Here is an 18183-nt window from a genome sequence, read left to right on the forward strand (position 1 = left end):
ATATGTTATCTCTACAGTGTATGTATAATTACGTTTTGCTAAGGACATCAAGTACTGTTTTGCAAACATATATACCGTGCTTATAGTTACTGTATACATTACATTCTATTGTGTTCTTTGTATGTTTTTCATTGTAGACATCTACTAGCTTCAAGATGTTTATTGACAACTGGAACATTCAAACAGCAGTGTGGTTAAAAGAGTTAAGTATTGGCCTCCAAATGAATTCTATAGATAGTCACTGTGGAAACAAAGATCAGTGGATTATTCTACTACTTCCAGTTCCTACAGAGTAATACCTCCCTAATTTAGCAGCAGGGTGGATTTGATTTAAAACAAGTCGATTTAAATCACTAGTGTAAAGGCTTGATTTAAATCAACACGATTTAAATCATAATTTTTAAAGAGCAACTGTCATCTCTGTCCTGCAGCGGCTTCTCCTCTGACCCGCTGTTGACTCACCGAAAGTCGCATTCACTTTAATGTGATGGCTGGTGAAGCGGCAGTGACACAACAAGGTGAGGGACGTGGCGGCAGCAGGTGAGTGGATGCCCGCTAACAGGCGCTGCGATGATGGATCTGAAATGACAGGTTCTCTTTAAATGTAAGGACTTCTTGCTGGTAGTTAGAATCTTTAATATTTACAAACAAAATGAAGGTTTCCTATTTAAAATAATAAGCTGTCAGGTTAGTAAAACAGCGATAGCAGAACCGATTCAATCATGCTGTTTGTAGTGTACATAGATTTTCAAAACAATGGGATAAAGGAATATTCCTGAACTTTGGTTGATCTCATGGTTACTGTTTGAATGCATCAATGCAGTGCATGTTATCTCAGCTTGCAGAGCTTGGATTTATTGAATGCGTTTACCAGAAATATACATTTTGAGAATATACAGCCTCATGCTAAGTCCCAGAAATCCCCCCAGCACTCTGACCCCTCCACACCCTAGCTATAAAAGTGCAGGGGTCCCCCATGCAGCTCCTGGGCAGTGTCTAGGTGTGCCTTCTCATTAAGACGGCCCTGAACGAGTCACATGGCATTGGAGAGAGAAAATGGCTAATTGGGTCCAATTTGGACATTTTCACATATGGGTGTTCTCACTTTTGTTGCCAGCGGTTTAGACATTAATGGCTGTGTGTTGAGTTATTTTGTGGGAACAGCCAATTGGAACTGTTATACAAGCTGTACACTCACTACTTTACATTGTAGCAAAGTGTAATTTCTTCAGTGTTGTCATATGAAAAGATATAATAAAATATTTACAAAAATGTGAGGGATGTACTAACCTTTGTGAGATACTGTTATGCCACGTACACACGACCGGACTTTTGGTCGGAATAAACTCTTGACGGTCTTTCTGGCGGAGTTCTGACCAAACGGACTTGCCTCACACGATCACACCAAAGTCTGTTCATTTCGAACGCGATGACATACGACGGGACTAGAAAAGGAAGTTCAATAGCCAGTAGCCAATAGCTGCCCTTGCATTGTATTTGGTCTGTCAGACAGCATACGTTTTCCCGATAGGAATTGATTCCTTCGGAAAGATTTAAAACATGTGCTATTTGTAGGTCTGCCAGTATTTTTGAAGAAAAAAGAAGCCCACACACGATTGGAATATCCAATGAAATTATTCCGTCTGACCTTTTCTGCTGGAAAGTCCGGTCGTGTGTATGCGGCATTAGTGTACCTAATTCTGCTAGTATATCTAACACTCCCCTTCCCCAAGATTAACAATGCTGCTGTCCAAAGGTGTCTGTTCTCCTTCATCCAGAGTGTAGGCACTCTAATACAGGAGGTATGTTACTTGGCAGATCACCAGGGAAAAACAGAGGTGAAAAAGCCTAAGAAAAGAAAGCTAATGCATCCACCACATCTAAGGATTGGTAGGCTGCTATATATTACATTTTGGGGTTTGAGTTTAATATCGCTTTAATATAAGAGGTTATTTATTTATTTACATCTGTGGGTTGCAAGTAGGTTTCTAACTCCTCACTTAGAAAAATTGCTGCTCAACTCTATCCAGTCTATGCTGTTAACAGGTAGAAGTTGGCCTCAATCTTGCACCATTCCACAAGTCACGACCTTTGACATGTTTTACCTCACCCTCCGAGGCTTAGTCATATGACCTCTATGACTAAACCCTGGTGGGTGGGGCAAAACATGTTAGAGGGCGTGGCTTGTGGAGTGGCGCAAGGCTAAGGCCAACTTACACATATTAACCACTTAGACTGGATAGGGTAGAGCAGTTATTTTCTAAATGTGCTACATACTACTGGATGGTGATATTTTCAGCCAGCACCCCATTCCTGAGTACCAGCGGAACTATATACATTCTCCTTCTTTTCTTACAGCGGCATTACAAGAATTAGCAGGTGACATTTGATTTGGTTACAACAAATTATTATTTTTTTTTTTAAAGGTTATTCCTATGCTGTTAAGTGATTCTATATGAGAGAACCATGTCAGGCTGATTGGATATCTAAGGCCTAGTTCACACGTGTGGTTGGAGAGTGGTAAAAATGCACGTGTGAGATGCTTTTTACTGCCCCCAACCACTCCTTCGTAAGCTGCAAAGGTGTGTACATATGCCACAGCCGCAATGCTTTGCATCATGGCATAGCAAAAATTAACCCTGCTATCGAGCTCAGTGGGCAGTACCGCCCGTCAAACATGACCTTTTCAACAGCATGGTGTGTGCTGGTGTGAGGGTTTAGGGGTTAAACAGGCAGTGATAAGGAAAAATTAAGCCTCCTCCCCACCTGTTAAATGCCCTTCATGTTGATCGATTTTCAGAGGGAAACACAAGTGTAAACAAGACCTTGAGAATTTCAGGCCAGACCAAGGGTATGATAAAAAAAAAAAACTAGCCTGCTCCCCATTGATGAGCACTCTAGGCATATGGGCTGGTATCCACTTAGATGCAGGGCAAGGAATATGTTGGACCCCTATAGGTACTAGCTCATGTATTCTATAATATCAGGTACTGTAAATGCTTTAAACAGAATCCCAAAAATAAAGGACCCCCTGTCATATATAAATAAATAAATACATTGTAAGCACTAATGAGAACTTGGTTGTATGGGATGATTGGTTTTCTATGTTGAAAGGAGAATACATTGATGCATGTTGCAGTGGTTACTAGCAAGGTTCCGTCCTGTAGAAGATCTACTGTGGCTCATGTTTGGCTGGCCTAACCATCCACATATTTTACTTGATTTTCTCATTTAGGGTGTGTTATGACCGAAGTCCATACAACCCACTGTTGTCCACTTTTGTGCTGTCAGCAGCTTGGCATGGTGTACATCCAGGATATTACTGCACATTTCTCACTGCTGTGCCCATCACGTTAGCAGCACGTAGGGTAAGTCATATAATAGCTTGATAGATTATGAAGTTACAAAGTACATAAAAAACTAAACTAAATGATATTTGGCTTGAGAAAGCACTGTGTATTATGGACAATTGCCATTTTTAAAATATTTATTTTTTTACCGTTGTTCATCCTTTGTTGCATCTTATTTACTGCAGCCACTTTCTGTCCACATGCATGCACTCCATTACTGACTGGATGGCATTTCTCAGAGCAGTTCTTATGACGGTAACAATAGTTGAACATGCCATGCAGTTAGGGTTGAAAATGTAGAATTCACTGAGTATACATTGAACATAAATAAATAAAAAAGGTGATAAGCGCAAACTATATACCATATGTTACTATAAAGATGGAATAGCCTTGTTTGATATGTATTCTACCTCATAGATAAAGTACAATAAATCAATAATTATACCAATACTAATGGTGAATCCTAATGCAAATTGCTGCCGTGCATGCAATTATTTAGCTGCTGTGCAAACTAGGCAAATAAATTATTTTAAAAAAATGTGCAACACATTACCATAAATTCATAAAGTGAATAAAATAACTGCTGCTGTGCAGATAATTAAAACAAACAATTAATATAGTGCAAAATCGTGAAAATCATCATCAGGTGCTAAATATTAAATAATAATTGAACGAACCCAAAATGGTGCAAGATTATCATAAAATGCTGAGTATCAAATGATCCTTTGTGTACACCTTTAAGTGTTTAGGTGTACCAATACAGTCCTATTTATAGTGAGTAGTGATACCCATGAAAGTTCATCCATAAACAGTAAATGTGCAAATTAGTGCATAAAGTGCTGGTGTGCAGCAAACTCTTCAGGTGACATCCACTATGTACTCTTCGTGTGCTCCACTCAGTGCTCTCTATGCGCTTACCTCTAAATGGGTAAGAAATGCCACTCAGATATTTCTAATGATGAGTCCTCCTGAGTGTGGTAACCAGTGATGATGTCCTTGAGAGTGCTGTATTGCAATAATGGCTCCCAGTTGGTTAGTTCGCCCATTCATCCACGGCAAATGAAATCTGGGAATAAGCAGGAAGATCCCATAGCGTAATATATGTCTCAAATAGGTTTATTTATGTTTAAAAAATGGCTACTTACAACAATGCTGAAAAACGGCAGGCAGATCAAACAATGTGCGGTGTTAAAAACGTCTCTATGTGTTACTTCCGGTTGCTCCTTAATCCAGTAACTTCCCTATGCATTACGTCACAGGTCGTGACTTCATATACACTGAACATAGTCCATTTTTAGTAAAGATTGTGTACAACTGAACTTTTATCAGGTTTTTAGAAGTAGCTTGTCTCCGTCCCCATTTTTTAGGTCGCTTCAGGGTTTCAGTGTAATTTTAAGGCTCCTTGCACACGGGTGGCTCCAGGGAGCTGAGTGGGGGGGGGGGGTCTTTCCGTTGTTTTCTGCAGGCGGATGAAAGGTCCTGTACGCTCCGCTGTGCAGAGCGGATGTGAACCCAGTTCCAGATGGAAACGGACCGCCTGTATGTTTCCATCTGATCCGCCAGATGGATGGAAAATAGGACTACCATTCGTCTGAATTTTGCAGGCAGGATCGATTAGCGGCAGGTGTCAACGGTGATATGTCCGCTGACAACAGACTGCAAGGTCCGATCAGGTCCGCCTGAAAAATTGACGGCCGGACCTGACCAGACAGCCCATGTGAAAGGGCCCTAATTGTCCTCTGCTGCACAGCATTGATGCAGTCGTTTTTCAGAACAGAAAAGTATCAGTAATCAGCATTATATATGGGCCTGTTGTGGCATTATACTGGATCATTTTTAGAAAATCAAGGATTGCCAAAAGACACCAACATCCTATATTTGAAAAAAAGAAAGGATTGACTTTTGAGGTAGCAACATTACACTGCAGCGTATTGCATTCCTAGAAAAGAGTAAAGAAAAAAATGTTTAAAAGCACAGGAGAGGCCCCGTATATACTTCCACTTCATAAGATCCATCAAAGAAACTGGGGAATGGTAATTTGCTGCTTCTAGTGTACATAATATCTAAAAGTTTACAGGCATATAACTTAAAATGGGAAATTATGTACATGCTAGTTTCACCTAGAGTTCAAGCCTTTACCACCTGTAACTAAAAGATGAAGAGATAGCATGCCACATAGTGAGGCTATGCCTGAGTGCAAACAGCATACCAAGATAACTGCATATAGTGAGCACAAAGCCAATCTGAGAGGAAGTCACAAGGTTTCTAGATAGTATGGCCTGATACCGTGTGATCAGAGGCCAGAGGGATACATTACAGACAGGAGAAAAGCATTTAAAGGTAACGTTTTGTGGAATTCACATAAAGCAAACTCACTGTAGTGCAGAACAACTGTAGTGCAGAACAAACTCACTGCAGTGCAGAACAACATAGTGGCTTTACGCTCCTGCCTACCACCTTGATCGCTACAGCCCCAAATTCGTTAAGTGCATAATGGCTTTCCTAAAAGTCATTATCTGCATGGCACAATAAACATGCTTTCCTTGTTTAATAGTACTCAAGACTGGTGATAAAATGGTCAGGAAGCAAGTACAACTCTATGGCAAATGTGTCAAACACAAGGCCCGGAAAACTAATCTGGCCCTCACGGCCTTTTCATGTGGTCCTCACACCTCTACTGCAGCTGTGACAACCCCCTCATTGATGCCCTTACCTTGCCTCAGCAGCAGAGACGAGGACAGAACTCCTCCACCAGATCTTGCACTTTTCCATGCAGCCACGGAGAAACTGGTACCTGCCCCTCCTTCCCTGTCCCAAAAGTTGGCAGCACAGAGAAAGGCAGAACTCCTCCTACAGATCTTGCACCTCTCTGTGCAGCTGAAGCACCCCCTCCTCCTCCCCTCTCCTGGTCTCAGCATTCAGCAAACTCTGGTCCTCCTTCAGACCCTGCACTTTCTGCGTTCCAACTCCACCCCCAGTATGGTGGTGCATACCTCCCAACTTTCTGAGTTGGGAATGAGGGACAACTATTAACAAAAGTACATAGGCATAGGGCATCGTTGCCACCTCATCAGCGTACATCAATGAAGGAGAAAAATTACCTGTTTGTAAAATTTTATAACAAAATATAAAAAAATATAAAAATAATTTTAAAAAATTTGGTCTTTTACATTTTTTTTTTATTACAAGCTCTATTTGTGGGAAAAAAATGATAAAAATTTAATTTGGGTACAGTGTAGCATGACCGCGCAATTGTCATTCAAAGTGCATCAGTGCTGAAAGCTGAAAATTGGTCTGGACAGGAGGGGGGTGCAAAGTAAGTGCTTTTTTACCACTACTGATTCCTGTATATTGGTTTTTGGAATTTACAAATGCAGCAATTTAGAAATTGGATGAAAGGTTTAGCACTGTAAAACACTTTTTGATAGATAACAAGTGCATTTTATATTCAACAATATACATCAGACCAAAATGAGGGACAGAGGGACTTTGTTCCAAATCACGGACAGTCCCTCGAAATCGGGGACAGTTGGGAGCTATGGTGGTGCATGTAAGGGAGGTTGAGGGACTCTTGACTTCTGATGGCGGGGATTGGGGCTCTTGACATCTGTTGTAAGGGGGGGGGGGGGGAGGTGCTCAGGACATCTAGTTTTACAGATGCAACCGGCCCATTGAGAGCAGTCATAATGCTGATGCGGCCTGTGATTAAATTGTTTAACCCCCCACTGCTCTATGGGATGGGGAGTGAGCATGCTTGTTTGCTCTATGCCTAGACAATTAGATTTTCAAACAGAGCTTGTATAAACGATTGCGGAGGTGGCAGGAGCAATAAAAGTACTGTGTGGTATAGAAGGGTGGTGTTGTAGGAACTTACCTTGCTCTCTGTGACCACCACACAGGTAAAATGGTTAGGTAAAATTTTAGGGGTCTGTAAGTAATCTTGCTGGTTGATAGTTGTTCTTTAATGGGCCATAGTGTAGAACAGTGGGTGGAAACAGATAGTTCAGGTATCTGCTGTGGTTCTCTATGACATCACATGAAATAACAGAATATGTCTCCTTGCTTTATGTAGTTTAGACACAAAAAAATCATAGTGAGGTCACTTCAACATTCATAACCAGCTGTTGGTAATGTCTGCAGGCTCATATAGACCAAAACATTAATTGCAGCAACAAACCAGTATTCACTGAACTAAAACAAGGCCAAAATGAAAATAATTTCTGATTTGTTGCCCTGGTTACTGCATTTTCCACATAATGCTTTGCTCAGAGCAATATTATAAAAAAAAAAAAAAAAAGAGGGGAATTTACTAAGACTGGAGCAGCCACCTGGCAAGCAGAGCAGAAGTCAGAGTGGCTACCTGTCAGAAAAGGGTACCAGCTCCCAGAGGAAGAAATGTTCACTATAATTGCAGAATGTGGGTGGGGAGGAGGATGAGTAGAACTCCACATTTTAGGTGACATTTCGCTTTATCTGAACAAGCTGAAGGTAAAAGCTGATTGGTTACTAAGCACAGCTGCTACAGATTCTGTATAATCCAATTGTAGTTACATTCCCCCAATTTATAAAAGTTGCCCTTTCATGCTGCTAATTAAAAGTAATTTTTGTCTGTTTTGAGAGAATAAAAACTTTGCAAGGCTTTTATGCAATCTTTAAGGATATGCAAAATTGATACAACATGCAATTATTATTAATATTTCACAAACAGTTTCTGGGTTTAAACTTAAGCGGGTACTTTACTACTCAAGCCTTTTTTCTTTGAATGGATTGGGGGAGGGTTAAAACCTCTGTTCAGTTAGTTTTTATTGACCTGACAGAGGGTCTAACTATTCTCTACTCCATCCAAAGCTCAAAGGAGAAGTATAGCCAAAGCTTTTTTGGCTGTGCTTCTCTTGTGGATCACAGTAGTGCAGTTCATTCTGCACTCCTGTGACTCATTTTTAGCCGGTGATGTCACTCAGCCGGTCCAGGCTTTGGAAAGACCATATGGTTGGGATCCACCCAGATTCCTGCACCAGTACCTGGCTTAGCCTCTCAGCGATCCGCTGAGAGCCTGAGCCAGCTCCTCCCATCCCCTCCACAGCCCAGTGCTCCAGAGAGTACTGGAGGGAAGAGCAGAGAGCCACTGACTGACAGCCACAGCTCTCTGCTCAGAGCGGAGTGGAGAACTGAGTGATCAGTGGTGTATGATTGTTAAGTTCTCACTGCAGAGCCAGCAGGGGACAGATGCAGCATCGGATCAATGCTGCATCCACCTAGGTGAGTATAGATGTTTGGGTTTTTTTAAACCCTGAACTTCTCTTTAAAAAAAAAAAACATTTTAAACAGGGATTTCAAATGTGCCAAGCAGAATTATAATTAATCTACAAATTTGTCAGTTATGTAAAAAATGTGTGAAAAATGCATATGCTATTTTTTTCCCACCACCAGGTGAGGCAAACCATACGTCCATTGTTTCAACATAACGCATTACACAGATTTGTTTATGATGTCATCACTTGGGCTTCTACACAAATAACAATGTGTTACACTGTGGCTCCCTTCATAATACTAGAGCTTGGACCATCACTGCAGCTATACAGGTAATAATAGATCGGGTGTGGGAAAAGTGAATTGGATAATCAATGTGGAAATCTGGAAGTTCACTATCAGACCTGTTTATAAAGGTTAAAGCCAACCTGATCCCCATTCTAGGTAATGCAACAGGTTTGCTTTAAAGCCCCAAGGAGAATGAACTTGCCTTTTCTTTGCTCTCTCACTGCTTTGTTCATCTGCCAAGATCATTGGAAATATTTGTTACATCTGGGTAAGGATAGGCAAGGGTATGGTCTAAACTTAGGTTTGGGCCAAATCTAGAAGTAAGCTCAAATCAGCACCCAATCATCCATGACCAGAGTATTCCTCTACACAGCAGTCACATGTAATAAAGGGGCAGGAATGCTTGTGACATCATTGACCTAAAATGGCCCTTTGTTATGCGTGGCTGCTGGGTAGGGAGCACCCATACCATGGCTGCACTGATTTGATGGGAGTGACAGCTTTCCTCTGTTCTCCCTGCTCATCTGTACTTCTGGGCATGTTAAGGCATGTGACTCACTGCCCTTCATCTTATGTAACAGTGTTGCTGAATGGCTCAGCTCTGTCACATAAGTACAAGGAGACAGTTAGCCGTGTAAGCTCTGACTAAAGGTACAACTAGGACTTAATTTCCTCACTCCTGGGGGCTGAGTAAAAAGAAGTGAAGGAGAGGTGAGTATAGACTGCTGGGAGTCTAAGTTTGACAGTGGCCAGCAGTTGCCCTGTATAGGTAAAGCATGAGTTCCCTTTAGCCATGGTTCATATTGATATGTCAAATCACATGCCAAATCGGCGGCAATGGCAGCATCCGAATCGGTGCTACGCTGCATTTGCGGCTACAGACCGATACCCAAAAGTGTTTTCTGTACTCCTTTTGCCGATTTCGGGGTGCGATTTCCATTGACATCTGTGCAGAAACCCACACAGGTGTCTCTGAAATCACCCCGGAAGTCGAGACTGACTGACAGTCAGCTGAACTTGCACAATTTCATTCCTGCAGTCAGTGTGAACCTAGGCTCAAAGTGGTTGTAATCTTTTACATATACACAGTGAAGTGACTGGCCTCAGGCAGTACACGGGGATAAAACAAATTCTCCTACATAAGTTGTACCTGTTTATCTGCAGTCTTCTCTTCTCTACATATATTCAAAGTCCAGAATTTATAAAGCTTGTCTGAGCTGTCAGAAAAAAGAGGGCAGGAAGCTGAAATTTCACTCTGCAGAGCTCAGTAAGGAGAGCTCTGAGAGCTGATTGGACGGAAGGGACACACCCCCTTTACACATCACAAAGGAACAGAGCTAAGGCTGCCAATTGCAGGCCGTGTGCTGGAGTTGCCTCCCCTGTCACCTTTTTTCTCTTAATGTCAGCCAAACCTGTGAGAAGTTGTCAGACATTACAATGGATTGAGACAAATGCACACTATAGAGGGATATGCTTTGTTCATATTTCATGTCTGAGGTTTTACAACCACTTTAAAGATAGTTAGTTTGCTTGTTTTTACTTATTCCAGTTTCTTCTGTTTTATGGCAAGTTTATTCCTGACCACCATTCATTAGTTTCACTCCAAAATTTTCCAACCACTTTTCTAGTATTGTATTGTTTTATTTACATTCACCTAAAATAACAATATTGTTGTACTGGAATTTGAAAAAAAAAAAAGAAACAATTGCAGCTTTTGGACATCAGTGGCCTAAATAATGTATTGTAATACAAGGTGTTCCCATTTCCTGTAGACATTATCCTGTTTAGTTCTAGTTTGCCAGCTTTTCCAGAAATTTGGCACTTTGGCATTTAAAGCGGTAGTAAACCCGCACATTTTTTTTTTTTTTAAACCTGCAAAGCAAAAGGCATAATGAGCTAGTATGCACCGCATACTAGCTCATTATGAAATACTTACCTTAGAACGAGGCCCCGACATCTGGCCCGATCCACGCCGAGGGAGCTGACATGCTCCCTCTGCGTTTCTTCCGGGTATCGCGGCTCCAGCGCTGTGAGTGGCCGGAGCCGCGATATCGTCACTCCCGCGCATGCGCGTGGGAGATTTCATTCCGGCCGGCCACTGCCGGATTTTCAGGCCGAGAATCCCCTTGTGCGCATGCGCCGCTGCAGTCAGCGGCACATACCGAGGGGAATATCTCCTAAACCGTACAGGTTTAGGAGATATTTTTTTTTACCTACAGGTAAGCCTTATTATAGGCTTTCCTGTAGGTAAAAGTTAAAAATTTGAGTATACAACCACTTTAACTTTCAAAGGCCACTTCATTGCATTTTATTTTGCTGACCTAAAGATTGCTGGTTTAAAAACACCTGGGAAAAAGGTAGATTATTTGGAAACCAATCAACCAACAAACCAAGCTACTGCAGACTTGATTCATTATAAAGGTTCGTTATAAATACAAATCTCTCCTCTATATTTATTTCTTTTGGTTTCTGTTGCGGAAGTATTCATTCTGTTTTGTGTCCCTGCTGTTCACTTTCTCTCACTTTGTCCTATAGTAATAAGCTACAGAGAACCTGTTAATAACATAATTTCACTGCCCTCCACTAAATCATGGTAAAGTGTGATAATGCATTCTTGAGGACCTACTTGCATTCCTTTGTTTATGTTATAATAAGTAGACTTATGTCTCTCTCTCTCTCTCCTTGCAGGTCTTTGTTCTTCTGCTTGCACATTCTTCCTGTCTTGCTGCTCATGGTTTTACCTAAAAAAAAACGAACTGTCTCTGTAAAAGAAAGCTCTGCAGAGACACCTTGTGACCGTAACTACAACCACCTGAAGAAGGAAAAGTAGTGAGCACTTTCTTCACACCAGACCCAGAATGTTATACAATTAGGATATGCATGTTACTTAAAGTGACTGTCATTTTTTATTAAACAACAAACAAGCTTATATTTACCTGCACTGTGCAATGGAATTGCACAGAGTGGCCAAGACCTCCTTTTCTTGGGTCCCCACTGGTGCTCCCGGCTTCTCTTCTGACGAGTGCCCCCATAGAAAGCTGCTTTCTATGGGGGCACTCGTGCAGGCTCACTGTCTGCATGTATAGACACAGACAAGGGGTTTCAGCCCTGCCCCTGCTCCCTCGTCACTGGCTTTGATGACCGCAGAAGGAGCTGATGCCTCCCGCTACCTCAGCAAAGCCTGTGAGACCAGGAAATGAGGGGGGGAAAGAGCTGCAGATTGCCACAGCGCTGGATCGAATGAGGGCTCAGGTAAGTAAAAGGGGAAGGTGACGGGTGATACTAATGCCTAAGCATTTTTTAATGTAATGTGGTTGTAAAGTCAGACGTTTTTTTGCATACTATACATTAAGTTAAAAATCTTCTGTGTGCAGCAGCCCCCCTCAGCCCCCTAATACTTATCTGAGCCCCATCTCTATCCAGCCATGTCCACGTGTACCTCAGCTGTCCCGGACTCTCCTCCTGATTGGCTGAGACACAGCAGCGGGGCCATCGGCTCCCGCTGGTGTCAATCAAAGTCAGTTAGCCAATCAGGCGAGAAAGGGGTTGGGGCCAAACCGGGGCTCCATGTCTGAATGGACACAGAGAGCTAGGACTCGGCTCGCTTGCTGTGGGGGCACTCGACAGGAGGGAGGGCCCAGGAGAGCTGAAGAAGGACCTGAGAATGCAGGGAATGCATTAAGGTAAAACATGTTCGGGCTTTATAACCACTTTAAGATGCCTTACAAGCATACATTTTTTTGTTCAGCCTGTGGGCAGAACAAAAAAAACGGATTCTTCCATCCATGCCCCAAACAGCACAGATGGGCAAACCTTCCCTGACAGCTATTGTATGCTGACAGCCAGAACTTGAATCTGTCAGCATGCCTGAACAGTGCCTGCATCTGATTGGATGCAGTCTCTGGTCAAAACTTTTCACACGGCTTCTAAAGCAAAAGTTGATTGAACAATCAACTTCTGTTGATCTAGGTGGTGTGTGACAAGGCTGCATACAGTTTGAATTTCTGCTGATTCAGCATAAGTTTGAGCTGTTTATAGTAACCTTTAGGGTGTTAGTTTTATTTTTATTTTTTGTTGCTTTGCCAAAATGAAAGGACACTTCTTCATAGCAAACATTCACATTCATGGACTTAATGGTATAAAATCAAAGGAGACATCTGACAGGCTGCTATGGACAAGGTGTCCAAATTCACTAGCACCATTTTTATGATTTAGGCTAAGTATTACAAAGTGAATGTGCCACTTGCTGAAGGCACAGAATAGGTTTTATGCATTAGTCAATTTGTTTCTGCCATAAGGGCCCCAAACTTTGAACACATTCAACATTCCCTGAGACAAATTTTGTAAAAGTATAAGTTTACACTATAAGGTTAGTGTGTGAATAATGGTGAAAGCAGCACAAACAACTTCATACAAGTATACTGTGTTATAATGGTTACTTTTTAATGACCAGACCTCTGTTAAGAAAATTAAAAATAGTGCTTTTCAAATTGGACAAAGTAAAAGAGCAAAAATGTTATATACTGCAGTTTACAAGTTCTTAGATGTGGTGGCTGCATTTGTTTTCTTATTTAGGCTAGGTACCCCCCAACACACACACACCAAACCCCGTAATGAAGATTAAGAGAGGGGGAGGTGTTTGTAGTCCAAGTAGACCAGGAGATCAGCTTAGTATGACAGCACTGCTTTCTCATAGATACAGTCCAGTAAATAATAGTTGTCATTGTCAGACAGGAAGTATGTTAATAGCAAGATCACCGGGTGAAAATAAATAAAAAAGCATGATAAAAGAAAACAAATCCAGTCGCTATGTCTAAGGACTGGTAAGCTGCAATATATTAAACGTTTAAATGATTAGGTTGTATACCAATATCACTATAATTTGGTTTTATTCCATAAACATAATACTTCTTTATCTAGGTTTAATATCAACTGGCATTTTTCACCATCTTACAAAATAAACATTTATTGATAGTAATGGTCTTTTTAATACAAGAAATTGTCATCAAGAAGATTCATCTAAAGGGATCTGTGTGTCTGGAGTATATTACTACGCACCACTTTATGTCTTATGGACACGACCTCAGAAAGATTTTGTACTGTAAAACCATTGTGAGTGATTCCTGTATTTCTTTTTCTACAATAAAGCTGTCATAAACCTAAGAGGGACAGTTAGACATGCAGGCATGATCTGACTGCCTAGAGGTTTGTCTGTTGGCCAACTGGTCATAGCATACATGTAAATGGGGTAGTAAGGAAACAGTGTGGCTGATCAGTGTGTCCCTCTGCAAACATTGCTTAAGAGAGTGTGTTATGGTCCCCCTGTCAGAACACAAAAGCACAGCAGATCGCCGCACTAACATTGCATGTGTTAGAACAGCGATCTGTCAATTTTTATTTTTATTTTGTTTAACCCGCTGGGTTGAACGATAAAATTTTTTACTTGTGTACCAGGCTTTAGATTTAGTAACATACACGGAATAATGTATGGCCAAACATCGGGACAACTGGTCTGCAGCTGTGGTTCAGCCATACAATCTTATCTCAGCATCCACAGTCACCTTACCCTTGGCACTTCAGTCACATTCAGTCACATGCTGATCACTGTAACAACAAACACTCTAAATGCCATCTGCTTTGACCATTTACTATTATTTGTGTCACCAGCATAGAGACGCAGTGTAGAGATAAACATAAATATATACATCACAAACTAGGAAAGCCAGTTGGTCATGTGCCAAAATAGTGTTTGGTGTTTACTGTGCATACTTTACAAAATGCCTAGCACCAGTCTTACAGGTCTTGCAATGTAGGGGAGAAAATATAAATAACCCTGTTTCCACCTTTAGGATGCTTTCATCTGTTTTTAAAACAGAATAGTAACTTTATTCATCTCCCTGAAAGAAACAAAATATTTATATACAGTACAATGTCATATTTCTTTGTTATTGTGCCAAATTTGCTGGCTCATCAGCCTTTGTTAATAATTTAGAATATTAGGTGAAACACTAAATTATTGAGCATGTCTTAAGAGTTACATTGCAACCTTTGAAAATGTTTTATATTTGCAATATATTTTATACATGTTTGTAAATAAAGCAAAATTTATGAAAATCTGTGTGTGTACTTTTATAAACATGTTAAAGCGGTAGTAAACCCGCTGAATTTTTATTTATTTTTTTCATACCTGCAAGGGAAAAGGCATAATGAGCTAGTGTGCACCACATACTAGCTCATTATGAAATACTTTAGAACGAGGCCCCAACATCTCGCCCGATACACGCCGAGGGAGCTGACATCTTCCCTCGGCGTGCCTTCCGGATATGGCGGCTCCGGCGGTGTGGTGGTGTGGTGGTGGTAAATAAAAAACTGCAGCAAAAAAACAGTTTCCCAAAGCCTTCATGGCTGCCTTTTCACTCTTGACACTTATGGGTCATTGAGGATCTTATTTTGTTTTATCAGACATTACATTTTTTATTATACATTCCAGGACACAGAGCATCTTCATATCCATTGGGGTTATGCTGCCACCTTCAGGTGATTGGATATTGGTGAAAACAACAAGAATAAGGCATAACCCCTCCCATCCTGAGAAGGCTTCAGCTATTTTCTAGTGTCTTAGGTGATGGTTGCACAAAAAATTGCTAACATCTCAACAGTTCCACCTGGAATCAGGAGACAGTTTTTTCTGAATCCATTTTCTTACGGCTTTTCTATGCTCAGAGGAATGGTCCACACTGGATGGACTGTAATTTTGCAGGCTAGCACTGGACCCTGCAGAATTGGACCCTGCACAATGATATATACAGTTGCTATATGGGTCTTGTGCGATGATCCCCAGCTGGAGAGTCAAGTTCTTGAAGGCCCTTGTGGCATTGCTTGCCATAATGGGTGAAGATTGGACCCCCCCCCAGATTGGCAGAAAAGGGTGAATGCCCTGGGGTAGTCCTGCTCGTACCCTTATCCATGCCTAGGCAAGGCAAGAAAAAATCCTTGTGTCACTACTGTTTTACTTTGATTTGGTGTGTGCTTTTTACTGTATGGCATGCCCAGCCACTCTGAAAACTACGTGGCAGTAACAGAGCTTAGAGGTGGCTTGAGAGGCTTAGGTTACCAAATTTTTTCTCTGACCCCTGCATTCACTCTAGACTATCTAGGCCACACAGCATGTGCAATACAGCTAGTGACGTCCCAAGTGAGGTGGCAGAGTGGGCTGTTTGTGGGACTACAGGTCGCAGCAGAACATTCTTCTAGTAGGACTACAGGTCGTAGCAGATTGATTGCTCCTGTGGGACTACAGTTAGCAGCAGAGCGATTGCCTTTGTGGGGCTATGCTTAGCAGCAAATATTAAAGAGGCCACACAATGTTTCCTTGGAGCACTGGCAGGATTAGAAGGGGTCAAATCTTCTGGAGTAACCAGCACACTGGTGCTCAGTAGCACAGTGCCCTCTTGGCTGACTCAGACTGCTATTCCCAGCAAGGGTCCCTTTATACTTGTCAGTAGGCCATGTCCAATCGACAGTAAAGAGGAATGGATGTAGGAGACGAAGGGTCCCAGAATATTTTTTTGAACTAAGGACCTGGGCACAGTCAAACGTATCCCCTGGGTGTAAGTTTGTTTTATTCCCTGCGGCTCTGACTCCTTCACCTATCTGGTATTTCCACTACTTCTAAGGCACCTTCAGTTCATTTGTGTCAAGGAATAAATTCTCATCTGCTATTGCTGATTTATAGCATCAGCTTTCCAGAATATATGCTGGCTTGGACCCCATCTCACCCTCTCAAACCACCTCCATTTTAACGGAAGAGAAACCAGTGGAGGTATAGGAAGACAAGAAGGGAACTCAGAAGGATCCTTATTTGAGGAATCTACACCAGAAGAACCCCAGGGGCAGAGTTTATCCGAGACCCCAAAGGCCTTTATGAGTTTTCTTGCAGAAGTGTCTCGGACTAATCTGAAGATACAGCTTTCCAAGTCCTCTACCCCAAAGGTCACAGATTTTGGATCGTGGGGTTGATTTACTACAAGTTGAGAGTGCATATTCTGGTGTAGCTGTGCATGATAGCCAATAGACTTCTAACTTAAAATTTTTCAATTAAGCTTTGACAATAAAACCTGGAAGCTGATTTGTTTCTATGCAGAGCTGCAACAGATTTTGTACTGTCCAGTTTTAGTAAATGAACCCCATGGTGTCTGTCACAACATCCTCAATCCTTTCTTGTACATCCTCATTTAAAGGATGTTTTATATGTGGACTGGGCTCACCTTAACAAGGTGTATGTTGTGCTGAAGAGGTTTACTCAGCATAGCCCCATGGAAAGTGAGTTCACTAAGAAATTGAGTATGCTTCAGTAGATCCAGGGTCTCCTATCTCAACAAGACATTAACTGTACCAGTGGACAATGTCTTGGTATTTCAAGATGCTTTAGACAAATGCCTGGAGGCCCTATTTAAAGCATCATGTGCTCTGGTGGAAGCAGCTCTACAAATGGCAATTGTGGTTGTAGGTGTGTGCCTTGAGGCCTGGGTACATTTCATGAGGAGAGAAATAGATCGATCTAGTGGAGATACCGAAACAAGCAGAAACCTAGAAGATATCTCATATGCTCTTAGCTTCTCTGTGGATACCTTGAAGGATTGCATTCAACAACTTTCTGGTCTAGGGGTCCTGTCAGTACACATTCACAGGTTGTTATGGCTGAAGTGTTGGTCAGCAGAATTTCCCTGTAAGCCCTTGTACACATGGTCGGAGATTCCAAAGTTGTCGGAAAACCCGACGTGATTACGTTATTTTGTTACGACAGGACTATGTACACGCTAGTAGCCAATAGCTTTGGTGTAGGAATTTGATCTGAGCATGCGTGGCACTTTGTCCGATCGGAATTCTCTACACATGATCGGAGTATGTCCGATCGGAGCATTTTGTCGAAAAATTTTACCAACAAGTTGGAAAACTTGGTCCGTCGGATACTCCGACGGAAACAGTCCGATGTAGACCACACACAGTCGGAATATCCGACAAAACGGTCCGATCGGACACATTCCGTCGGAATCTCCAACCGTGTGTACAAGGGCTAAGAAGCATGTATAAAGTTTACCTTTTCAAGGGGAACATTTATTTGGTCCTGAGGATGCCATCTCTCTTCCTTTGTGGTTCATGGCTTTGTATAAAAACAGGAAACCTTGCGTGGATGGGAGGGAGTATGCCTGGGAGGAGATTTCCTATCTTTTCTTTTTTGATAGTGTCAAATCACCTGTCTTAAGGGTTATAAGGATGCCCCGTGGCATGTGAT

General features: G+C 41.8%; 1 protein-coding gene across 1 annotated transcript in view; it reads left to right on the top strand.

Moving 5' to 3' along the window:
- Nucleotides 1–15002, top strand: part of LOC143982351 (membrane-bound glycerophospholipid O-acyltransferase 2-like) — an 83723-nt gene extending 68721 nt beyond the window's left edge. Inside the window, exons 10-13 of the mRNA XM_077480989.1 lie at nt 138–202; nt 3236–3368; nt 8781–8932; nt 11577–15002. Coding sequence (XP_077337115.1) covers nt 138–202; nt 3236–3368; nt 8781–8932; nt 11577–11718 — 492 coding nt within the window. The 3' untranslated portion in view covers nt 11719–15002. The remainder of the gene's footprint in view (nt 1–137; nt 203–3235; nt 3369–8780; nt 8933–11576) is intronic.
- Nucleotides 15003–18183: the final 3181 nt, after the last annotated feature.

This window comes from Lithobates pipiens, unplaced genomic scaffold, assembly GCF_037356315.1.
Source record: "Lithobates pipiens isolate NorthernLeopardFrog02 unplaced genomic scaffold, aLitPip1_a1.2 Scaffold_16, whole genome shotgun sequence".
Classification (NCBI taxonomy): Eukaryota; Metazoa; Chordata; class Amphibia; order Anura; family Ranidae; genus Lithobates; species Lithobates pipiens.